The sequence below is a fragment of the Arvicanthis niloticus genome, chromosome 17, assembly GCF_011762505.2.
Source record: "Arvicanthis niloticus isolate mArvNil1 chromosome 17, mArvNil1.pat.X, whole genome shotgun sequence".
NCBI classification, from domain to species: Eukaryota; Metazoa; Chordata; class Mammalia; order Rodentia; family Muridae; genus Arvicanthis; species Arvicanthis niloticus.
In genome coordinates this window covers 41,584,886-41,611,808 of record NC_047674.1, presented here as the reverse complement: position 1 = coordinate 41,611,808, position 26,923 = coordinate 41,584,886, and the positions used below count along the sequence as shown (strand labels likewise).

The window sequence follows — 26,923 nt, the reverse complement described above, 5'->3', positions numbered from 1 at the left end:
AGGGAAGGGTGGGGAAGGGGAAGAGGAAGAGAAGAAGAGAGAAGCAGGAAGGGAGGGAAGGAGAGAGAGAGAGAGAGAGAGAGAGAGAGAGAGAGAGAGAGAGAGAGAGAACCTTTGCCAACTTTGTCTGGACTTACATGCCTGTATTTCTACCAGGTATCTCTACTTGAAGGCCAAAATCATCCTTTTGTTCAACTTCTTGCTTTTCAAGCCAAACACTTCCTTGTATCAACATTCTACAACTCAATAGAGACACAGCCATTAGCCCAGGTGTTCCATTCAGATCCCTAGAAGTCACTTAATCCTTACCTTTCCTTCATTACCAGCCCAATCCACTGGCAAGTCTCACTCCTTCCACCACCAAATCAGACCACAGTTCTATGCTCTCTTCTCCATCTGCACAATCCTGCCTGAGTCCAAGTGGTCAGCATCTCTCCAATGGATTCTTGTTACACTATCATGATTATACATTACCCTAACTTTTTCGGTCTGGCTTGCACATGGTAGCTAGAATAAACATTATAAGTCAGACAAGATACCTCTGTTACATAAAACTTTTAGAACATCTCTTTAAGTTTGCAGAGTAAAGGGCACATTTATGATGCTGGTCCAGAAGCTGACTCTGTCCTGCCTCTGACACATTGTCTTCGACATTAGATTCTGCGAGGCAGCCATGGTCAGGCACAGTAACCTGGATTTGGATTCTTTGAATAAACTGTGGTCATTGAAGCCTTTGCCCCTTGTGTCTTCTGTGCCTTCTCATGGGGTCATTTTTCCAAACTTTGCCCCCAGCCTTTGCATTTACACAAATTCTTCTCCTCATTCATTTCTGGGTTCAAATGTTATGTCCTCTAAGACACTTAAAGTTGCCCTGGCTCCAATCAGTACCTAACACGTCACCTTGCTCTATTTTTTAGTCTTCTGTGTTTTCAAATGTCTTACACATTTATTGCCAACTACCATAAAACGATTTCCATTAAAACAAGGCTGTGGTCAAACTGTTTCTGTTAAACAACCACTGGAACTGCAACCTGCACCATTTGCAGAAACCCTCGATGCCTGTGATCCTGTCCCAGGAACTGAATGAGCAAAAAAGTCTATGTTCACTTGCTTAAACCTTTGGATACTGTGCCTCAGTCTGTCCAACAGGAAAACGACAGGAGCAATTTAGCACCAAGTGATATTGAAGGTTCATCAAAAAAACAAGAAACAATAAACAAACAAACACACCAAGGCCAGCCATCTGATGGTCACTTCCAATGAGAAATGTAAGACCTCCACAGGGATTTAAGATCACTGTAGAGAAAACATTAACAAATGTTCCAAAAAAATTACAGCAAAATATTACTCAGTAGTATTCTTACATTCTTCCAAAAAAATCCTTGCAGTCATAACTATGAGATATATGAACTATGAAAACATATGAAACATATACTGTACTCTTAAAGCTTAAGGAAATCCTGAAAGTAATTTACATCAACCGCCTCAGTTCCTAAGTGAAATATCAAAGCCATAAAACTTAAACGACTACCCTTCCGTCTCTCTGCCAAGCAGAGATCATGATGGGACTTGAACTCGTGACTTTTTATTCCAAGGTCAGTATTTTCCAGGATATCAAGTTGCTTGCTTCCTCTTGGCTACAAATAAGATTCTCCTCATCATTATTGACTTGACTTAAAAGTAATCTTTTCTGATCCTGATGAAGAAAAGAAGTCTCTAGTTCTTTTCTAGAGCATTGGAGCGTGTGTAAATTAATATAATATATTAGTTTTACAGAACTTAAGATTCATTTTAATGTTTACAATAACACAACGATATCAGCAATAACAGCAACAAATCATATTTGGTCTCCAAGGAAAATATTCACTGTGACATTTGTACATCCTAGGTGCCTGGTATCCCCAAGAAGTTGATAATTACAGTTCCTTCCCCTACTGTTATCTGAGCACAGACCAGGAAGTATCACAAAACACACAGTAATATCTTTAAAATGGGTTAAGTACAGTCTGTCGTGTTCTAGAAGTGATACATACTGAAAAAGTAAAATCAGAAATATTTCCCTTATAAGTCTTAGAGCTTACTTATTTATTTTGGACAAGTACTTCTTTAATATTAACTCAGCTTTCAAGCAAGCAGGAGTAAAATCTCAAGGACAATATATATATATATATATATATATATATATATATATATATATATAAACAGCTACACAGTGGAACAAAAAGTATTAATGATTTTTGATGAGAAATGCCTGTGTGTCTTATAAAAGGCACTCAGAGATGGGGCTCAATCAGCTCTAAGTCTTAGTGATAGCATCAAAGGTGGCCTGCTGGATAATAATCAAAAGGATTGGTGGCTTTTTTTTTTTTTAAGATAAAGTCCTTTCCACTTACAAGCTATGACACTCCTAGGAACAACAAAGAAGCCACTTTGGGGCAAGTCTACTGTTTATTGGGAAGGCCATTTTCTCTCTCCCTTGAAAGCGCACCAAGCACATGCTGGATCTGTGTGCTTGCCAGAGCATGGGAGATGAGGAGTAGCTCTTTAAGATGTAAAAGTAATGATCATAAATCTGACTATTTTGAATAATGATCAAGAACAGAACACTTTGCAGAGATCCTGAGTTACTGTCCCACAGACAGATCAATATCTATTCCACCCCGTTTGTCCACTGAATTCCCAAACCAGGGTCTGACATTGCTACTGACACACCAAGTTAACTTGGTGACGTAAAGAACCTTATTTCACAAGGATGGAAAGTTTCAACTGAACAAGTTGGAAGGTATTTCTGACCAATGCGAAACTAGTACAGCGTAACCTCAAGGGGACAGATATTATTTCCCACCCTTTTTCCAAGGGTTAAGCACTGGACGTTTGTCAAATTCAGGAAGAATGACATTGAAAAGCAATGACTTTTCTAAAATATGCACAAATACTTATTAACACAGTTGTTTTATGGGAAGAAGGAAGGATAAGACGATTTACTCTCCATCAAAAGCCTTGATGTATTCTTAATGAGGGAAATAAAGAGTTTGGTGAAAAGTCATAAATTTATATTTCTTGGTATATTAAGTAATTTTATTGTATAGAAAGGTTAAGCTGGTGGTTTTCTGTATCCCTAAACGAATCATACCCATAGTGGGGCAAACAGCATCTCTGTCTCACACACCATGTAAAGGATGAAATCAAACTGCAGAGTAAGAGATTAATATGAAAAAGAAACACCTAATTGCTAGTTCCTTTTTGGCTCTTTCCTCACTACATAATAAAAAGGTGTGAGGCAAGGGGGAAGAAGATTCACGTCTTCAAATTTTCAGTGCAAAAAAAAAAAAAAAAAAAAAAAAAAAAAAAAAAAAAACCCAAACAAACAAACAAAAACAAACAAAAAACAAAAACACCCAAAACCCAAAAATGAACAAACAAGGGCGACATAATTTTTTTAGAAAAACTTCATTTTGTTCATTACATTCCCCAAATCAAGTGTAATTTATGTCCAAACAGTGACATATTCGAACGGCATAATTGTCGATTATAGACCTTGGTCCCAAGGTGAACTCTTCAGCCAGTTCCATAGCCCAGAGCCTAAAGTGAAGCTGCCTTTTAAAAAGTGCTATTTCAGTAGGCCGAATGCAAGCTTTCCAGATCATATTTAACAAGACTGACATTTGTTTATTTATTTTTCTTTTCAAATGGATGGCCACATGGAAAAAGATTCTATTTTTAAGTATCAGGAACAGGCTTCCAAATTAACTCTTCCATTCTGAATAAGTGTGAGGCAGGGTTTATAAACAACTTCCGTATTTACCAGTATCACTGAGGCCTCCGCCTTGCTGAACAGCTTCCAGGAAGAGAAATATGATACAAGTTACATTTCCTGAGAGTGAAGTGAGAGATGCCTGGAGTTTATAGTAAGTCGTTTCGTTCCCAGCTGACATTCAACATCACCTGTCTACTTACAAGCAATTTGGCGAGCTGGGCTGGAGCGTCCGTCTGTCTAAATGCCTTCCTTCGGGCCTGGGGATAATGTTTGGTTTCAGAGCCACAGAGAGTCTGAAATCTTAGCCTTTTCGTGTTTGCTAAGAGAATTCAGACATAGCTTGTTAATGGGAAAACCAAGCTTGGGTGACGCTCTAATAATTCCTCGCCTGCTCTGGTAAGCATTTGTTCATTGTGATGTTGCAAATGGCTTCCTGTTAAACACAGGCCCTTCTACAAATGCCACTCAGCCTCGGACCAAAACCAGAAGCAAGTGGATCCAAGGAATCAGAGACCCATTGCAAGTGATTTCTCAGTGGCGTTCACACAGTTACTTCTCCCCCGCCCCCCCCCCCCTTTTAGGTTAGTAGCTACTGCTCCAGTGCCTTTAGCTTTTTAGATGAATGAAATTCAATCTTGAACATATGGCCTCCAAATTAATTCTTCCTTGCCTTGTCTTGCCTATCTAGACATCCGTGTTCACTAACGAACTATACAGGAGACTCTCAGAATCCCTCCAATTGCTTGACCTTTAAAATCACAGTGATCCTCCCTTTAACAGCCTTTGCACACACGCTGTTGCCCACATCATCCCCCAGCCTCCTGGCACACTCACACTTTAAGCCTCAGGTTTTTCGAATCCTCTGTGAAACTGTTTCCAGGAGCCTCATCTGGTATCCCAGCGTGTATGCCACATATATACAACATTAGATTCCATAATGGCGAATTGTCGGCCTCTCTGTATTTGGAGCCAGAAATAATTTGAAAGCATGGTCTGTGCCTCTCTTCTTACAACCCACAGAGAGAATGCACGATAATTTGAGAGTTAAATGCAATACTTTGTTGCAATTTCTTCCTCCCCCCCACCCCCCACCGGCATCAAAGCTGAACTTAATAGTGACCCAATATTATACAGTGCTTTTCTCTGTAGCCTTCCTAAGTGAAGATGTTTTTTTTTCTGTAGCCCTCCTAAATGAAGATATGCTCATTGTGTGTGTGTGTGTGTGTGTGTGTGTGTGCCCAGACACACAACACTCAGTCACAAGCTACAGGGCAACTCTGGTACCTGAAGACTGAACATGAGCTGGTCTGAGCAGATTCTCGTTGACACACATTTCAAAGTTTACTGTGAAATTGTGATTACATCTTACTGTTTGATAGCATCCAAGTAGGATTATAAAACTGTTTTATGGTTATAGTGCTATTTTATGACAATTAGGTTCCTACCACCTTACAAAAAAGTCTGTGGAGTTGCTATAGATGTGTTGTTAAGTATAGAACAAAGATCATATACGGCTACCATCAATTCTTTAATCAATTCATACATTTAGGGCCAGAGACATGGATTAGTAGGTGAAGGTGCTTGTAGCCAAACCTGAAAATACTACTACCAACAATAGCAACAACAATACAAGTTTTGCTTTCCTTTTGTACTGAACCAAGACCAATCTGAAGCTTTCTGTCTTTCATGGTGCAGCACAGTTCAGCTACAAAGCCCACCCTCTCTGTCATTGAAGGGGTCAATTATCAAGTTCAATTCTAGAAGGCACCTGCTGGACAGAGAGCCAGATTCCACAAGTTATCCTGTGACTCCACATTTTATGTGATGGCAAGCATACACACACACACACACATGCACACGCACACACAGATACACATGCATGAACACACTAAATAAAAACATGTAAAGAAATTGACTCATAAATTCAAGGTTATCCTTATCTGTTTGAAAGTTTGTAAACAAAAAACAATATGTTTGCCAGTCAATTAATGGCTAACACAGAATTGTTAAGAGCCTAATACGATTAGAGATGAATGGAAAGTGTACTCATGCAACTGTTTTGTGTGTGTGTCTGTGTGTGTGTGTGTGTGTGTGTGTGTGTGTGTGGTTTAAAATGCCCCACAGACATGGCCACTGGCCCTCTGACTACAGCTTTTCCTCAGCCCAGGATTTAATGTCAAGTCAACAGAACCTGTGGGACCAGCCCTTCATTTCCTCTCACTTCCGACCTTTCCCTTCCTGTCTTTCTTTTCCCTTTCTCCTCCCCTAAAGTTATATCCTTCCTACACAGGGCTTCTGTTTTCCTCTGAACACTTAAAGCATTAACTGTCTATTCAGAGATGCAAAGCTGGTTTTCAATTGCTTCCCTTTCCTTCCACTAAGAGAATACACTGTCTGTTGTACAGGAAATGCTAGGCCTTACATGCTAGTATTCTCATCTGCATTGTGACAACGGGAGGGAAAACACCATTTCTCTCAGAATCGGAAGCATAATCTCTTTCCTTTCAAAAGTTGATCTGCACTTGACTCTAGAAAGAGGCATGCTTGCAAATGAAACACAGCATCTGACTTGCATTTGCTTTCATTTGTTTTTTTATTTAATTTTTAAGACTGTAGTTTTTGAAGAAAATAATGAAGACTTCTTATCTTACCAATATGTTACATACATATTAATATTATGTAAATGAATCTCTCCATTGTGTCATCATTTACAACACACGTGAAATAAAAGTATTTAAAGTTTCTAAGTGTTTTGTCTACTAGCATTCACAAATAGATACAAAATTTTAAAAGTTTCTGAACGAATAAGATTATTTGTCTCTGAGTTGACAATCAAGGGAACCATCAATGAAGGTAATATCAATGTATATCTCTACTTTTATGGTCAGTTACTTGTGCAGTTCAGCCTTCTAAAATAATATCGAGTGTGTAAAATCTAAAGGAGGACTATCCAGTTAACTTAAGTTTGATAATGAAAATATTAAGCTTTCCTAAGCCCTGCTAGGTGACTGACAAGAAATAGAATGTGTTTGATGTTTTACAGACTCATGAAACAGGATTTTTATTACCACATGACCACATTGATAGCTGTGATGTCTACATTTCTGAAGTATTAGAAGCAGAGAAAGTCTAGCAAAGATGCAATGTTTTATAAATGTAGCATGTATTTATACATCCATATATTCCCAAGGTGATTTTGTTCATTCAACTAAGTGGCACTGTTTTCAAAAATGAAGAGCAAAAGAACTCTCCACCTGACAAATTAAAAAATGTTCTTTTATATTGGGCTGAGTGCTTGACTAACACTTTTTTTTACATTCAAAGGTTTCTTGAAGGTTCTTCAAACATCGCATTATAGAAGAAATTATGTCACAGATAGTTGATATGACATTCATATGAAGTATCCATATGTTGTTTGTTTTTTTATGAACCCCATGATGGAAAGACTTAAAGATGACCTTGAAAAATATTGAAATTATATTATCAGGTTCTGCTAAATTGTTACATGTATCAGTTGTTTAATTTCTGTTCATCATTTATATCTACCCAATTATAAAGCAAATTTGGAGGAGAAAACTCATAAAACTCTGAAACAAACAAACATACTTGGAGGGCTTTTCATCATTTTTACATTTTAATAGTCATTATTATATTAAGTAACCTATTGTTGAAAAAAATCCCTGAATTTCCTTGAAAAATCTTAGATAATTTTTTATAACTAGTAGTAATTAAATATTTCCATATATTATTTAAAACCTCTACCAGGGTTACCTTTAAACTCTTTCAGATCTAACACTGAATAATTTTGCTAAAATAGCTTCACTTAGACAATTCCATGCCGTGAGCCCAGTAGACTCTCCTTCTCATTTTGGAATGTATGAGCAGTGACGCACCTCGCATTCCTGGCGTGCCAGATGATAATTAAGGAAGTACAGCGATGACATTTAGAATCATGTGTAACAGTCAGTCTCAAGAAACAGCTGGACAGGGTTTTAGCTAAGTCACATGGCTCTTACATAGGAAGCTTTCTATGTCAAAACAAAAGAATGTCCAAAGGAAAACCCGGGGGATACACAATCACTCTCCAAAGCTTAATGGAGCTGCAAAGTGATCCTTCCAACCCTCCCAGGAATTAGAATCTTGTGTCAGAGCTCTGAGCACAGTTTCAGGCCTCGGAATTTAGCTGTTTCTGAGTACTTGGAGAGTACCCAACTAAGAGAAAAAAAAAAAAAAGAAGGGAAACGTGGATTAGAAAATAGGGCCTTATGAGGGAAGGAATGAGAATCCTGAAAATTGGCCCTTACGTGAGTGATACTTAAAATTTAGCCTCAGTGACAGATGGGGTGGGCTTTGTAGCTGAACTGTACTGCATCATGAAAGACAGAAGGCTTCAGATTGGTCTTGGTTCGGTAAAAAGGGAAAGCAAAACTTGTATTTTTGTTATTATTGTTGGTAGTAGTATCATTTTACTGTTATTATTACTATTAATATTTGCTATTGTTTATTTATTTATTTATTTTTAATTATTAATTTGCATAGTGGGTATGTGCATTGGAGGGCAAATGCCTCAAGAGGCCATAAGTGGTGGGCCCTCCTGCAACTGGAGTTGCGGGAGGTTGGGAGCCACATGATACAGGTGTTGGGAACTTAACCCAATTGTTCATAAGAACAGTTTTTAAACAGCTAAGTCAACATCTCTGCTGTCTCTAGTTGTTGTTTCTTCCATATGAAATTATGAGTTTCATTGCGACATTTTCATATACACTTTACTCCTGTCAATCCTCATCCTCCCATTCCCTCCTCCATCCTCCTGGCTCGCTCCTGCAAGTCTTCCTCCCCAGTCAAGTCTCCTCTTTTTCATGTCATATGATCTCTAGTGCCTTCTGTTTTATTTTATTCTTTACTTTCCCCCTTCTCATGGGCCCCTTTTAAATTTCACAGTTATATATAAATAGATTATTATATAATATTTATATTTTATATATGCATATGAGAGGTGATTATCTTATCAGTCTGAGATGCTTCACTTGATGTAATATTTCCATCTTTACTGCTATACTACTTGCAATAATTAAGATGCGGAACCAGCCTGCTTGTCTACCAGTAGTTGAGTAGAAGAAGAAAATGTGATACACTGGGTATTTTTTCATTGCAAAGGAAAATGAAATCGGGACATTTGTAGAAAAATGGACAGAGCTGTGAAATTTTTAGGAACGTATAACTTTCCCTTGTATTCTGTTTCTCTCTAACAGGTTCCAGGAAGAAAAGACAGACTCAGATCCCTTACCAGTGGAATCCTGAGTGTCATCCAGAGCTGAGTCAAGGAAACTCTGAATTTGCTGACTGAAATAAGCTTTGGTTCCATGAATTTCAGGGACTTACCAAGGCTACATCTTATTTATTCTTTATCTAAAAAAAAAAAACCATTTAGAACCATCTATGGTAATTAGGTAGTTAGAAAGCACTCACCCCTCTTTGTAATTGCATTTGTTTTAAGTTTTAAAACAACACATATGAATTTGAAACCACAGGCCCTAATGCTACAGAAGACTTCAGAGAATACAAAATATACAGGGATCCGAAAGTGATGGAATAGGGTTAGAACTCTCTATCAAGACCCCTAAAGATGGTTTTTATTTCTAAACATCAGTCTTTTGGAAATAATCGTACAAATAGATTAAAAGTCACCTTTCTGTATTTTGTAGTGCTCCCTATAAGACCTAACTATTGTAGGCCTGACTTTGTATAAAAGCCCATGTGAAAAAAAGCCATGTTCATGAGATCCATCATTCAAAAGTAGCAAAGACAAGATGTAAATTTTGACATAAGCTATCCAATGCACTACTCGGGTACATGATGATTTCCAAAGGAGGTTCTAAAGTCCAGAGACCCTGAAAAAGTCTGAAAGACAAAAATGCAAATTGGAATAATTTCTACTTATTACTCCTTCCCTTTGAGACATGCTCAGTTTATATGACATTTTCTTAACTTTTTTTAATTGTTAGTTGACACTTCTACCCTGTCAATGGCTGCAAGCACGTTTCCTGTAAAACTTTATTTGTTCTGTGGTCTTTTAAGTTTATTCTAATGATATATAAAAATCATACATAATGAGGGGTATCATATATTTTTGACACATGTATGCATTTGTATGATACTAAAGTGAAATTAAACATATTTATCACCTCAACTGGTCATCAACTTTTTACGGAGACACTTTCAAGATCTTTTTCTATCTTTATGAAATATACAATGTACTATTGTTATCTGTGACTATCCTTCTATTCAAAGCCAAGGCTTACTCCTATCTCATTGTATCTTAGTATCCACTGTCACCCCTCCCCATCACTCCTGCTACCAAACTATGGTAGTTAGGCTCAAGTATTTGAACACTTGGACCCCAGAGAGCAATGCTGTCTGTGGGGGTGGTTTAACTTTACTAAAACAAATATATCTCTGAAGGTCTGCCTCAAGAGTTCATAGCCTTGCCCACTTCTGGTGTATTCTGTTTCCTTTTTGCAATTAAAGATGTAATCTCTGGGCTCCCTGTTGCATCCACCTGCTACTATAGCCACCTCCTCTGCCATTATGGACTCTCCTTCTGGAAGTGTAAGTCAAAATAAATTCTGCCTTTCACAAGCCTTTTTGGTCAAAGCATTTTTTTTCAAAAAAAAAAAAAAAAAAAAAGTAACTAATCCACCTCCTCTCCTGATCTCTCGTATCCACCATTCCCTCTTACTGACTGTCCCTGACTTCCAAGCAAAAGTTGGAACTATATAACCTCACTTTTGTAAAGCAGTGTAATGTAATCAAAGAGACAGAGAAAGACAGCTCCTCTCACTAGAGATTTATTTTGGTAACAAAAATCAGAACGAATTTATTCCATTCTAGGTAGAATATTTTCAGCATTGTAAAAGGTTAAGAGATTGTTAACATACCCAATGTCATATGTGTTAAATTCTTAACAAGTAAAGTATGGTATCCTAGCTCATACAGTCTTATCAGCTGGATATTTTTCATGGATAGCATCCCTTCGCATTTATTCATAGGTGTTATTTCAAATGCAAAACCCACCAGCTTCCAGACTTTTATCATAATTCAGAGCAGTTTGAAACTCATTTGAGTGCCCCACAATTCTCTTTCCCCTTATGGGTCATGGTGCTAAAAATCTACAGAAATCACTATGGCTCCAGAATCCACCTTAGCGAGGTATTTCAGACAGCCACTATCTAAATAAATACATAAATGAATATCCTGAGAGATAGGATGATTTACCATATTGGAATGAATAATAACTCAGAAAATCGCTGTGCAGTGATGGCACATGCCTTTAATCCCAGCACTTGGGAGGCAGAGGCAGGCATATTTCTGAGTTCAAGGCCAGCCTGGTCTACAGAGTGAGTTCCAGGACAGCCAGGGCTACACAGAGAAACCCTGTCTCAAAAAAAAAAAAAAAAAAGAAAGAAAGAAAGAAAGAAAGAAAGAAAGAAAGAAAGAAAAAGAAAAAGAAAGAAAGAAAGCAAAGCAAAGCAAAGCAAAACAAAACAAAACAAAAAGTCAGAAAAATCTGTGTCTTGAAATGTATTCTCTATTTTCCAATCCAGCTCTGAGTGCTGTCTTTAGACTCAACAATACATAGAAATTCAAAATGTATGAACCATCATTCTTGTATGGGTGAGAGTAGTAATTAAAGGCTCGTGAAGAAAAAACTCCATCCAGGAAAGAGAAAAGAATCTCTGGCCTAGGTGGTGATGTAACATTCCAGTGGTGCCAGGTCAGTTGCCTGTCCAAGGTCCAAGGAAGGTAGACCCCGCCCCCTCTTAAGACAAGCTAAAAGAGATAGGTAGAATAGTTTTCCTTTGATGAAATACTGTACCTGTCCTCCCTGGTCTCCTCCCCACTGTGTCTTACAGAGTACATCTGGGCAGTATCCATACAGAGTGTATCCGCTCACTCTTCGGAATTACACAAAAAAGTAACTTTCCCTTTTATTTCTACCATCTATATGGGGATCTTTATACTCTCGGCTAAGCAAGCTTTCCCTCCCTACCACACTGGGCTTGCTTACTGCTAGCCTTGTGTCTACCTGTCTGCTGTGTGTCTAATCTCCAGGCCGGCTCAAAAACCATGGTTTTCTTTTCTCTCCCATTCTTCTTCTCTGGGCAGCTGATGAGATTTCCTGCTTAGTCACCCTCAGTGTTTCTCTTTGAAACACTAATAAAATTGTCCTCAAGACTCCGTTTGAATTCATTCTTAAATACTTTTATCAATGAGCCTAAAAAAAAAAAAAAACCCTAAGAGAGGAAAGAAACTTACTCTGAAAAGATAATTCAGACAACTAAATACTATGTCACCCAGATTCCTTTAAAGTGCCAGTCTCTGATAACCACCCTTTGTGGGCTCAAGAAATACTGAAAAAATAGGAGTTTCAAATCATGAAAAACATAGCAAGCTCTTCAGACACCCTAGAGTCAACATACCGCTACATTTTCAGTAATAAAGATATAGATGGTTAGATATAAGTATAGATATCTTGAAAACCCTCGCCTGAGCAAATTTTGGGTGTCTTATAAGAAGCCAGGCTGAAGATATTCAGCCTCAGAAAGGTTTCTGATCCCCACGTTCAGGAAGCTTCTTCCCTGGTGAATAATAAGTGGAAAGTACGGAACAATAAAAGCAACTTCAGGCACGGGAAGCATTTTTCATTTTCCATATAAAATAGCATCCTCCTTTTTTCCCATGCTGACTCTGCAAGGCAGCTTATTTACAAACGTATAAATAGCTGCAACTTTACTCCAGGCCCATTGAATACTCAAAATGGCATTTGTAAGAGAAACATCCTAGCACACTTGGCTCTATGAGCGAAATGAACGTGGAGATGAGTCAAGAGACTTGACACTGGGAGTCGGCTTAACCAGACACCCTCCAGTTTCCTGTTGTGGAGGAACAGGGTTGTACTCTTCAGAGACAGAAAATGTACTTTCTTTGATTGTCCAGAGAGTGAGGACTGGTTTAGAGCCAAGGTTGGAAAACAAATTTCAATTCATGCCTAGTATTTATAATCCCGTGGACTCAAAGGGAGAACAGCAGTGCCTAATAGTGGAAGCACTGTTCAAATCAGTTTAATCTGCTTTCCTAAAAGTCTAGTGGATTTAAAATGATTCACTCCAATCAATTCTTTTCCCACATTGCCAGGATTGCTGGGATTTAAATCAATAGGGGGAGAAAAGAAGTAAGACAAAAATGCATCTTAATTTTTGAACATAATGTCTTGCCTGTTCTAAATGTATTAATAAATGTCATCCACTACTAGTCTCCCCCTCCATAAGCGTGCACACACACGCACACGCACAAGCACACGCACGTACGTACCCACGCACTTGCTTTTCCTTACAGCATATGCATAACCAAGCGCTGCACGGCTGCCCTCAGCGCCTGCTCACGAGGCCCTGTAAACAGCTGTACCTGATTGCACCCGATAAAAGCCCCCTCCCACGTGACATTCACTCCTTATATTCCCAACAAGTTATATGCTTAGGCTATATAAAGAATCTCAGGATAGGTAAGAAGACATGAGGAAAGCAAGAACATGCACACATGTCAATTAATTTTCCCACAAAGATATCTATGTGCATGCTAAGCCCATGGGGAGCATGGTGTTTCTCCAAAATGGTGTATTTACACACAGGACTGTTCAAGTCTGACCCAAGATGCAAATACCAAACAAACAAACAGCCCTGCAAAACAGCTTCTCTTCCCTTCAAGCTCTATTCCATATATAAAGAGAGCACCCACGGCTAAACTGTGATTTGAATTCATCACAGAGCATAGTTTATACAGGAATAAATACAGTAGCAGTCTTTTGTCTCTGAATCTACTTTTGAGCTTTATGTTTAAAGTTCACATTTTAAAATATAATATCAGTTATATCTATGTTAAATGCTAATAAGATTTATCCCCCAAAATATATTTAATTTTCTAAAGACAATTTATTTGTGCATGTAGAGGGTTCAATTGTAGAGTTTTATCAATAATAAATACATAAGTTGTATATTTGTTACAGCATTGGGGTACACTGCTGAGCTTTTTAATTTTTGAGCAATAATTTGGAATATCCTTAGAAAATAATTTTTGTAACATTGTTAACATGAAAAAGAAAAACACATTACTTTACTCACACAGTGTCTCTGATAAGAAGGGCGCTTCCTAACTTGAAACAGGTTTTATCACCTTCGCAAAATGCATGTCTCAAAGCAAAGCTTTCTCCCAGATCAAAGCCTGTAAGATGTGACATGTTATTAAAACAGCAATAAACTCACAGATGTATTGATCGTTAAACAGGATTCTTTGTTATCCATATCCACAGGTTGATTGGTTTAAAATAAAAACCACTCCTGTTTGAAATCAACAAATACACTCCATTTCTCTTTTCTTATTTTTCTTTTATGGTACAGGAGAACAAAATTCTCTTTGCATGCAGAAGGTATAGCCATCTTTCTAAAGAACAGATCATAAATATGTTTCTTTATTTGCTTCACCTGGTCTGAATGCAAAGCAATCCTCCAACACCAGCCTCCTCAGTGCTAAGACTGCGTGTGCGTACCACTATGCTTGTTCCTCACAGATGTTTTCAGGGAATGAAACACCACTTCTATTTAATATAGAAATTTACCTAAGCACATTATTATAGTAGCTCATTGTGCCATCTCTAACCCGTAAGCAGAAAATTAGAATAAAAACAGCAGTCATTGGTTTAAAATCTGGACAGCCTCTTACAAATCCATTCTTCAGGAGAATCATAGGAACAAGAGAAAATGCTTAGAGTCCAGATGTAGCATATGTGTTATCTTCTCACATATGTGAGAGACTTAGAGAAAAAACAGAGAGAGAATGGAAAGGAAGATGAAAAGAATAGGATTGTTGGCTGGACTTAGTAGCACACACCTAGAACACACTTTGGAGGCTGAAGCAGGAGGACCCTGAGGCCAGTCTGGGACGACCCACTCAAAGAAAATAAGCAAGCAAACAAAGAAAAGGACAATAACAAGAAAACCATCAATGACAACATTAATAACAAAAAAATTAGAAAAAATAAATATAAAAATGTTATGCCAAAATTGTATGGAAATTATGACCACATCTGGATGCTAAAACACCTCATAAATATTCTTCTCTCCTTTCAAAACTACAACAGAAGGCAGGACACCTGTGATTTCACACAGCTTTTGCTCTCCACCGTGGTCAGGGGACGTTTTGCTACCCTGAGATGAGACAATACGGAACTCTGCTGTCAGTTTTTCTCTTACAGCATTCGCTTTCCTATGTGGATGCTGTGATCTTAACCTGTAATGCAGGCAAAGTAGCACTAAGGTTCGCCTTCTGGTCAGGGGGATAAAACCTCTGGCTTGGTGGAGACCTAACTTTCCATCTGCTGTGTCAATGAGCTGGTTGAGGGGCCACCCTAGGACAGTGCACTTACTGTAAGCCACACTGAAGAGATGGGTGGAATAATTATTCCTTTACTGAGATAATGTACTTTACCCTTCCCGAATCCCCACTCCCTGGGGCCTCAGCCATACAGTATCTGGGCACCAGGAAGGGACCCCACAAAATTTCTGATAATGACGCCCCTAAAATTGGACTACCGTGTATCTGGTAATAACTTTGCACAAAGTACTACTTAGCAAAGAATTGTAATGGTTACCTGACAAGATGCTTCTGTCATCTTGATATCTCTCTGTTCTCAGTATAGGGCAGGTTGTTTCTATTTCAAAAAAAAAAAGCATAAATTATTTCCCATCATACTTTTCCCAAATAAAGCTGACTACTACCATAAAATCATAAACAAGATAAAAATGAAAATAAAAACTAACTGAACCATTTTATTAGATTTCTATAAAGTGAGGATGATGCTCTCGGTATGTCTATGAAAATTTAATGTTTGATCATATAAAATATTTAGAATATTGCCTGGCCTGTGGTGAAAACACGCTTATGTGGACTAGTGTTATCACTACTGCTCAAACATCCATGTGTTTCTATATATTTGACAACAGGAATCAGCTTCATTAAAATCACCAATCCAACCAGTTAAACAAGTAAATTGTTATATTTTATCATAACTTTATTTAGGTTTTGTAATCAGATGATCTGAAACTTTAATAACACAATGAAGCGTGTACAGAATAAAAACCTAAGTAAAATTAGAAAGCAACGATCTTTTATATGATAAAAATTGAAAAAGTTAATACTTTACAACTCAAAACAATAAAGATAAGGTTAATCTCTATTCAGTGAATTTACATATCCAATAAAACCACATCATACAAATGTAGTAATCTATATACATACATAATTCTTCGAACTAATAGATCTAAATCTAATTCAGACTATAACCTACAAAGGAAATAGTGCAGACAAAACTACCACCTGATTTTCAAATCATGCCACAGAGACTGTACAACAGTACAGCTAAATTTCTAATCTAAGTACATTACACTTTTTTTCTGTCAGTCACAAATTCAATTTTCCACATCTAAAAGAGTTTTATGTCTTAAATTTTACAGTACAAACAGGAAGCAAACCACTTATGACCAAACTGACCATCTGCTTGGCTGCAAGTGAAAACCTCTAATTTTCCAGTTAATCACTGAATGCCTCCACCCTTTTGTTTGACAAATGCACCCAGACTAGTGTTGGTGAGAAGAACTCAACATATCAAATTTAACTATAAGGGTTCTAGGGTTTAAATGGGTCTAGCACATATTTTGCAAGTAAACATCATATAACATATTCTTTCTTAATGGCAATTAAAATACTGATTCCTATAAGTCAGGGTGTGTGTATGTGTTTGTGGTGTGTGTTGGGGGGAGGTGTTTAAAACCTAGCAAGCTTATTCTCTAGTTAAATGGAAGAACAAAGAAACAAAAAAATAGCTAAAGACAAAGTTGAACAGTAACTTGGAGACAAACCACGAGATATCAGAAATTCTTTTAACATGGCATTGGTGTACATATAGAAAAACACATCAATCAAATAGAGTAGGAGGCCCTTCCACATAAAGGTTCATTTACTGTAAAAGGACCACAGCAATTCAGTGGGAAATGGAAGGTTTTTTCAACCAATGAAGTTTGGTGTCTAAACATTGATACCAGAGAACACTGAATCTTGATGTTTACACCACATGCAGAAACTGGAATACATTGTAAGTGTGAAAGTAAAACCTAAAGCAGGTTCAGTAATGTATAAATCTCTGTGAACCTGGAGAAACAAAGGGTGTTTTAAAAGAGACAAAACATTACAGTCAAAAGAAAATATTGGTAAATGGGGCTCCATTAAAATCAAGAGACTTGTTAATCAAAAGATTAGATTTGTGAGAAGACAAGCCAGCAAATAGGAGGTGTTTGTAAAGTAAGTCTCTTAGAGAGAGGAGACAAACCACACAAGCAGAGAAAATATGCAGCAAGTACTGTATCCAGAACAAACCCTGGGCTCAATCATTTGCACAAATGAGCAAAACATGAAAATGTTTGTTTCAAAACACCTTTTACACTTCATGAGACAGAATATCCAAATCACCAACCCACATAATCAGAAGTGTTCCACTTCATTATTAATCAAGAGATGGAAGGGAAGCTACTAAGACTCTGTTAAATGACTCAAATTAAAGAACTGTCATTCGTAGTGTTGATGAAGGTGTGACAAAGAGTGACATTTCCAGAGCTTCTATGTGGCGTGTGGTGGTGGCAAGTGGCAGGACCATGTGAGAAAACTGACAGTATTTATGGAAGCTACTGATGTATGAGTCTAAGTAAGAAAAACTCAGTGACCCAAGAGACACGAAAGCCAAACAGGACTGCAAAAGACCTTTTTGGATAAGAATGTCCATGTTATTGTTACTTGGAGAGTTATAACCTAAAAGTTCATCAACAAGAGGTCATACTGTGGTATAAACAATAAAAAACCCTGGATAGCTGGAGAGAGAGGAGAGAGAGAGAGAGAGAGAGAGAGAGGAAAAAGAAGGAGGAGGAGGAGGAGGAGGGAGGGGAAGGAGGGAGGGGAGGAAGAAGAAAGAGGAAGGAGGGAGGAGGAGAGAAGAGGAAGGAACTGGAGGGGGAAGGGGAGGAGAAAAGGAGAAAGGCAGAGGAGTGAGGAGGAGGGAGAAAAAAGAGGGAGGAGGAGAGAGGGGGAGGAGGAAGGGGGAGGAGGGAAGAGGAAGAAGAAAGAAGGAGGAGGGAGGAAGAGGGTGAAGAGGGAGGAGGAGGAGGGAGGGGAGGGAGAAGGAGGGAGGGAAGAGGAGGAAGGAAGAGGGAGGAAGAGGGAGGAAGGAAGGAAGAAGGAAGGAGGAAGGAAGGAAGGAAGATTTGATACATGTAACTGTTTGACCTTAGAGGTAAAATAACTAGGGAAGTCTCATCTCCCCTAAATAAATACTATCTATTCCATGTATGTGATGGTTACACAACTAATCTGCTTTAAAGAAGTGATTACCATGGAGGGGTGTCACCTCAGGACAGGTACACAGAAATCTTCTAGAATCCAGGATATGTTTTATGATCTCACTGGAGTAATAATGACACAAGTGTACACAGACACATGTAAAAATTCCATGTGTTGTGCTTTTGACATCTAATGAAGTCATATGTAAAATCTCAACACAGGGCTCCCTTGAGAAACTTTTTTGATCTAAATACAATTCTAAAATGTAAATTAAAAAATCCCAATTATAAAAAATGTATATTGGCTACAGATATCTATAAGGCAATAAATAGTAAGAGGAACCTTGCGTTCTTCACACCATGTGCACATACAGGAAAGATTTGGTATGTGATTGGTGGAACAAGTCTCTGGGCAGCAAAAGGGCTTCCCTGCTGTGAGACTTTGGGAGAGAGGGAGAGGTGTGTGACCTGTCTCCAGCATGAAACTGTAAATCTCATTTAAATTCTTCCTAGAAAATATATGTTGATGTCAACGGAATAAACACACTGCTTGGAAAATAAATGGGATTCAACATTTCCAACAGTAGTTATGTATTTCTCCATTCAAAGTATTCAGTTTATAAAACATTAATGCCATTTCCTACCTTTAGATTGTATGCTTGGTTGTGAACAGATGAGCAAAGCAAATTAAAACTAAGCATTTTAAGATTTAAGGCGCAGTAAGATAAACTCATGAAGATTCATGAATTTGCTGAACAAGATCGAGGAAGCAGTATCAATGCCTATCATAACCTAGATATGCTAATCAATTTAAATATTGACATATGCCCTTTAATATAAAACAGTGTAAGTAACTATCACCGGTTGGATATGTTAAGTTATTAAAATATTAACTTACAAACATACACCTGCATTTTAATATCAGTGTGACTTTAGAGTTAGCATGAGGCTCAAAGGTCACAATATTTGGTGAAACAGGACCAATCACAGAAACTCTGTCCCTCAGAGGCTCTCTGGAATATTTCTAAGAGTAAGGAATGCCATCCTTTTCAGAAAGATGCAGTGCTTGCAGAACTCAACAGTCTCTCAGAAGCAAACACGAGTCATTCCAGCAGATGCATGCTGAAGTGTTAATGCTGATCATTGTCAGACTTAATTTCCTCTTTACATGGCTTGAAAGACCTGGGCTGTCTCTGAGGCTGCTGGGATCTTGAAAAGAGCCACAGGAAACAAAAAGGAAATCAGCTAGCTCAACTTTGCATGTGTCATGACTTTATCTCAATTGCCTTTAAAGAAGAAACATCTTTTAACCCTCTATTCCCCAGCCTTCTGAAAATGAGTCACCCTAGAGAAATACAATCAATCACTCAGCTGCCCAATGGCAGAGTATAGAATAAAACACATTTCTTGCAAACCCACTTTCCCTTCTTCTTTATTAAAAACCTCCTCTCAAGAACATATTATAAACAAAGTAATAACATCCATAAGAAACCCTCTTCTTTAATAAAATACATTTGCTCCATTTGTTTTAAATGTGTGCTTAAAAATGAATACAACTTCACACACACACACACACACACACACACACACACACACACACACACACACACTCTAACCTGTCTGTCCCTTCATGGTTTTGCCAGCAGCCTTGGCCTACTAGAATCTTGAGAATAGTTTACTTCTTTCATAAGACATTTTAAAAAATTTTTATGTATGTTTGTCAAAAAGAAAGATAAAAAAGCCTGCTCATTTTTAAATATATGCTCTTTCTTCTTATCTAGAATTTTCTATTCTGAGTTACATAAGTCATTTTAGCATTCACTAGAATACTTAACAGTATGTTGGAATCTCTTCAGTTTTTTTGTTAGTTTTTTTGGTTGGTTGGTTTCCCTTTCTTCTCATATCTAAGACCAGCTACTGTTTCAGTTTTGTCTTTCAATTGATTTAATACCTAAGCAGTTTGTGTTTGTTTACTGATGGTCACACTGAATATGAGGTAGTTGCCTCTGCAACTCTAGCTTTGGAAAAAGCAGGAGGCGAATACATTCTTGTGTATACAAAAGCTAAGGGGAAATTGAGGTTTCTGGGTCATGAAGAATAAAGGCAAGCATGTTCTATTAGACTCTTTGTACTTTACTAACAGGTGTTAGTGTTTACAGAACACTTCATGGATTGCAGGAAAAGAAAATGAGTCACTTACAGGATGAGTATATAATTAATATTTTAACTTTGCTAAAATGCTCCTCAGTTAAGAACACTTGCTCTTGCAGAGAACCAGGACTGGGTTCCTAACATCCACACAGTAGCTTACCAATACCTGATACTCTAGTTCCAAGAGATCCAATACTCTCTTGTGAAATCTGCAGGCACCAAGCACTCACATGGCACATACATACACACACAGACAAGAGACTCAGACACATAAAACAAAATGAATATGTCTAAAAATGATGTAAATACAAAGATAAAAATAAAGTGCGTACATCGTCACACGTTTGCCTTGTAGCCATAGGGTGTTGTGAATTATATACCACAGCAGCCCTTCTGCTCTGAGTTTTGCATCATGAACTCTTAGTGACCTAAAAGCAACTGAAATATGCAAATATTGATTGAAAACATTCCAGAAATAATTTTTAATTTAAACTTATATTACAAAATATTCTTTTTTTCCATTTTTTTGGTGCCTGCTTTGTTGTTAATCTCTTACTGAGCCTAATTTATAAGTTGATCTTCATTACAGGTAAGTAATGTATATATAGGAAAGACAGTGTACGTAGGGCTGAGTGCTAACTATAACTTGCAACAGCCACTGGGATCCACAACATAGCTCTTGTGGATAAAACGAGGTGGCTCTATTACAGCTCTCAGATAAGTGTTAGTTGAGTCTTTCTAAGGGAGAGACTTAAGTCACTAATACAGAAGAGACCAATTTATGTTATCTGGGAACAGGCAAGAGAAACACTGTTTCCTAGGAGAACCCACAGGACAGGATGCATTGCTCTGGTCAATGTGTCAGAGTCTATGGACTAGCTTTTGACTTTGCAGACTTAGAAGTCAGAGTTTTTACAATCACAGTAGAGTGTGTCTTTACCTCATTGCCCCTCTTTCCCTTTCTCCTGGCCTTTGTACCGTTTCTCCCTTATACTGAGAAGTCCTCTGCCTCAGAATCTTTCTGCTGGCTGTTTTCCAGATGTCCATGTGTCTTATCCTCATTGCCTTTGTACCTCCAGTTAACTGAGCCTACATGAGCTCAGCGTTCCCTGCCCATCCGTGTCTTCCCATTACACCGTATGGAATTGCCCAATATAGGAAATGAATACGAGACTGATAATCAAATATCAGATACATAATGGAAATATTTTAACATAAGTAAGCCAGATAAAAATATCTAGAGTATCCAGGCATACAAGAAAACATCATTCATTATTTATCTAAACTTCAGATTTAGCTTGGTCCTTGAGATTTTTATCTGGCTTCTTTATTTGCTTTCCCACACTCTGTCAGCCCAGAGATGATGTTAGCCTGGACTACAGACATAGCAGCGGGGATGGGGAAGAGCAGAAAGAATGAGAAACAAGAATCAACAGGACATAGCAGGCAGATGACTAGAGGGAGGAAGGACACTTACTCTGCTTAACTAGATAAAAGTTTGTCTCACTGGAATCTCCTCATAGAAATAAGAGTTTGTTTTACAGCATGCATATTAATCAGTTGGAAGGTCCTAGAACTGTCAAGATTGAGGAGACTTTAAATAATTCAAAGAACTCCATAGCAGTTTATGAATTAGGGGGTTGTATAAAACTGGGAAGCTATGTATAACAAAAGAAGCAATCAATAAAGAGACAATATACAGACAGATGGCAAGAAAACATCTGCAAACTATTCAGCTGACTAGAGGCTAAAGGTTAATAACCAGAACATGAAGGAACTCTAAAATCTTGACAGCAAAAGAGACACGAATTTAAAAACAGTCAAATGATCTGAATTTTTCAGAGGATAATGGACAAAGGGGGGGGGGGTGTGTGAAAAATGTCAGTATCACCCGGCATCAGGGAAATGCAGATTCAAACTCAGTGAGAACATCTCATTCTTTTTCAAATGATCAAAAAGACAAGAGAGAGGTGGAGATGGTGGAGATGAAGTGGAGCTCTCTTGTTCACTGATACCAACATGTTACAGTTTCTGTGGAAAATAGTGTGAAATTCCTCAGAGAACCAGGAATGAAACTATCATATGTTCCAACTACCCAACTACTAGATATATCCCCAAATGGACTGAAATTCTTATATCAAAAAGTTCATTTATGAACTTATTAACATAGTATTCATAACAGGCAAGCTACGGAATCAATCAAAATGCCTATTGACAAGTAAGTAAACCAAAAGAATGTAGTATATCCACACATGGTGAGTTTCAGTAATAAAGATGAATGGAGCCTTATCATTAGTAGAAACATGAGAATAGCTGGAGGACCTTATATTAAGTGAAACAAGCCTACCATAGGAAGAAAAATATTGTCTGTTCTTGTTCAGATGCTGATGCACAAAAACAAAAGATGACCTCATCAAAGTAGAGGGTGGAAGAGTAGTTGCAAGAATATTTGAAGGTGTGATACTTCATGTCAACTTGGAAGGATCCAGGATTACTAGACAACAATCTCCATGGTCTATCCAGGAGGGAACTTCTGTTAGGTTAATTAAGGTAAGAAACCCAGCATAAGTCTGGACAGCAGCAACCCATAGGCTAGGGCCTGGACTGATTAATAGAGAGCAAGCAAGCCAAACACCTGTATTCACCTCTCTGCAACCCGACTGAGCTGCAATGAGACCAGTCATCTTAATTGTTTGGTACTGTGACTTTCTTGCCATGCTGGAAGCTGAACCCTAAAGTGTGGGTCAAATAAACCCTTCTTTCCTTATGTTATATGTTTTGTCTCAAAAACTAGAAAATAGAGGGGGAGGAAGGGAGAGAGAGAGAGAGACAGAGAGAGACAGAGACACAAAGGGGGAGGTTGGAAAATGGGTTTCAATGTTCTCTCTTACAAAAGGAACAACTACAGTCAACAATAATTTATTATAAATTACTCAAATTATTACATTATTATAATATAAATTATTAGAAATAATGAGAAAACAGGCATTTAAGGCTTCCCAACACAAAGAAATGTTTAAGAACATATAAATCCTCTTAACCACATTTGATCATCATACCTGTATATGTTTACTGAATTACCACATTGCATCACAGAGATATATACAAATATTACATGTCAAATAAAATCTTCTTCAACAGAGAGAAGGGGAGGGAGGACAGATGGAGAGACAGAAGAAAGGAGGAGGAGGGAGGGATGAAGGGATGGAGGAATGGAGGGAGAGGGAAGAAAGAAAGGAAGAAGGAAGGAAAGAAGAAATGAAGGGAAGGAAGCTGACTACCTACAAAACTGAAGCAGATCAAATCTGCAAAGCACACAAAAAATGAAGGACATAATTCATTCTGAAGCATGAGGACAGACGATCGAGCACACAGAAAGTCTGACAAGAAGAGATGAGTAAGAGAGGGCCTTAGCTTCTTTGGTTATTTATCTGCCTTGATTTTTCCCTTTTCTTTAAATCCACAGACAAGCACATAATGTATGCAGTGAATTTCACTTATAAAACTATAATTTGAAATCTAGCTCATTTGATAGTGCTTTTATCAATCTCAAACCTTCATTAAGGAAAATTACTTTTTTTTTTACTTATGATACCACTTTTTTCTCAAGATAAATGTTGGAGAAGGTAAAGACAGCAGTTGTTTGCAGATGTGGAACCGCTTAGTTTGCATAAACGGATGGAAAGATCTCTTGGGTATTCTGCATTTTATTTGTGTGTGTGTGTGTGTGTGTGTGTGTGTGTGTGTGTGTGTGTGTGTGAGCGTATGCATGTACAGGTGCACATATGTATATGGGTTTGTGTTCAGATGTATGCTCATGCCTAAGAAGACCAGAGGATCATCCATCCCAATGTCATTTTTTAAGAACCATTCACATTGTCTTTTGAGACAGCTTCTCCCACTGGCCTAGAACTCACTATGTAGTCTAGGCTAGCTGACCTTCAAGTCTCAGGGCTCTGACTGCCTCTGCTTCCCTAGAGCTGAAATCATAAGACTGTGCCACCATACTTGGCTGGCTTGCTTTCTTTCTTTCTTTCTTTCTTTCTTTCTTTCTTTCTTTCTTTCTTTCAACTTTCTTTCTTTCTTTTGTTCTTTCTTTTTCTTTCCTTTTTTTGTAACCCCTGGCAATCAAACTCAGCTCCTTTTGCTTAAAATGCAAGCCTTTTACTGAGTGAGCCATCTCTCACATATTTTTTTTAAGTCTAAAGCAGAATTCTTTATTTTAAATGTATTTATTCACTTTACATCCTGATCACATCCCTCCAGTCTCCCCCTCAACCATGTCTCCTTTCCCTTTTATCTCTGAGATGGGGGGAGGGGTATCACCCCTGGGTACCAACCCTCGCTGGCAAGTACAGTCATTGCAGGACCAGGTACATCCTCTCCCACTGAGGCCAGATAAGGCAATCCAGTTAGGGGAATGGGATCCACAGGCAGGCAAAAGAGTCAGGGTACGCCTCTGCTCTAGTTGTTAGAGGACCCACATGAAGACCAAGCTGCACATCTGCTATATATGTTTAGGAAAGCCTAGGTCCAGTCCATGCATGTTCTTTGGTTGGTGGTTCAGTCTCTGGGAATTCCAAGGGTCCAGGTTAGTTGACTCTGTTGGTCTTCCTGTGGAGTCCCTATGCTGTCTGCGTTCCTCAGTCTTTCCCTTAATTCTTTCACAAGACTGTCTTATTGGGTGGAAGCAGTTTGGAGGTGTCTTTACTCATCGTTACTGGCTGTGTTTCTGAGCCCCTGTGCACACATTTTATATTCTGTCAAGGCATTTGAGAACTGAGTTTGCACTGCCTTACTCTGAGAGGAAATCAGTGGCTAACAGGAGTAGACAAAGCATACTGAGCTATAATGTATCAAAAATACTATGAAGCGGTTGGGGGCAGATGAAAAAAGGTAAGGGGACAGAACTATTTTAAGGGAGAGGTCACAAGTGGTCACACAAGTACTTTCACTAGTGAGCTTGGATCTAAGCCTTCCGAAGGAAGTCCTTGGCTAAGAGGCATGTTCTGCAGACACCACAATGCTTTTCTTCTACTCTCAGAATTTAGGAGTTAAGTACTGCATGTGTCACTTTGAAGATTTTTAGGTGGTACTGTACTGAACACTAAGATTTATTAAAATTTCTATATGAGGTTAATGGGAGATTTTTATCAATAAATATAAGCTATAATTCAGAATAATAAGCGTTCCCTTGCACTCAGTGGAGAACTGACTTAATAGGGCTTCTGTGTCTAACCTTAAGTCTGTGAGAGTCTGTAGTACGAGCTACACAGTTTACATGCTGTTTGGAAATTGTTTTAAAATATTCTTTTAGATGACATCCTGCCTTTAATTCCACCTATAATTTTCATTCTGAGGTTTTTGTAATATTTCTTGTAATAATTTAGTACGCATGCTTAAGGACACACAAAAAGAAACTAACCATGTGATGTGAACATTTCTGCTATAGAGGATCCAGTTTTAAGCAACTGATTAAAGCAAGTTTGGAGATGGTCCAGTATCGTACATATGTTAGTGTGCCTTTCTTTTCCACCCTGACAATTCAGATGAAGCTACCAAAGAATCAAGTGGATATTATTGTCAGTATGAAAATACACAAACACGTCTTATCCCACAATGTGAATGTAATGTAAAATTGATCCAAGAATCGAAAATGCTTGAATTCAAGATTTTTCAATTTGTATGCTTAAAGTCTCTTCAATATTATTCTTAAATTCTGTGCCACCTGCAACAGTATTCCAAGGAAACACTGAGGTTGTCAGGGTGTGGAGGACAGCCACAGGGACTTGAGTTATCCTTTCTTACATTTGGTTTTAACTGTAAACTGTTGACAACCTCACCAAGTCCAGACCTGAAACCCTAGCCTCTCCCTCAGATTTGCTAGACTTTATTTTTAGATGTAATCACTTCCCTCCGGTAAACAGTTAGTGACCACACACACACAGGTCTGCACATGAGGAGACTAAAACGGGAACCTTGCACTGTGAATCAGACACACAAGGCATGACACAAGAAGAGTCTCCTGGCAGGCCAAGTGGCAGTGGGTCATGTTCTCCAACCGACCCTGTGACGATGCTGTGCTGATCTTCAATTCATGCAAATGATACTTGAAGTGAAGCAATATCCATGGCTTCTTACTCTACAAGAACCCTCTCTACCAAATCGCTTGAGAAAACTCAGTGTTTAATAATTTTCTTAGTGCAACATGTTTTGTAAAAATTATTACAACTCAGGTTCTTAGGGAAAAAAAATCTTTCAAAGAAACTAATTCAGTAGTTTACAATATTAGCAGGTAGAATTTATTTGAGTGTATATAATATATATATACACATATATATACATATATATGTATATGTACGTATATATGTATATATATATATATATATATATATATATATATATATATATATATGAATGATACAACTTGATCAAGAATGGTGATATTCAATATAGAAAATATAAATTCAGAGGAATTCCAAAATATGGAAGTTTGGTTATATAAAATGAATGGAGTCTAAGATTATTTGGCAGACAATGACCATAAGGCTAATGACTCTTTCTTTACTTACACAGT

At 37.9% G+C, this 26,923-nt stretch overlaps 1 protein-coding gene and 1 non-coding gene across 2 annotated transcripts in view; both read right to left on the bottom strand.

Moving 5' to 3' along the window:
• The window catches only part of Col19a1 (collagen type XIX alpha 1 chain), a 302,656-nt gene that overhangs the window by 261,698 nt on the left and 14,035 nt on the right, over positions 1-26,923 (bottom strand). Inside the window, exons 3-4 of the mRNA XM_034521315.2 lie at positions 15,462-15,521; positions 13,936-14,035 (exon numbers count right to left, since the gene is read on the bottom strand). Coding sequence (XP_034377206.1) covers positions 13,936-14,035; positions 15,462-15,521 — 160 coding nt within the window. The remainder of the gene's footprint in view (positions 1-13,935; positions 14,036-15,461; positions 15,522-26,923) is intronic.
• On the bottom strand, positions 2,395-2,532 carry LOC117722827 (small nucleolar RNA SNORA64/SNORA10 family). The gene has a single exon (XR_004608593.1). It is a non-coding gene; the product is annotated as a small nucleolar RNA SNORA64/SNORA10 family (small nucleolar RNA).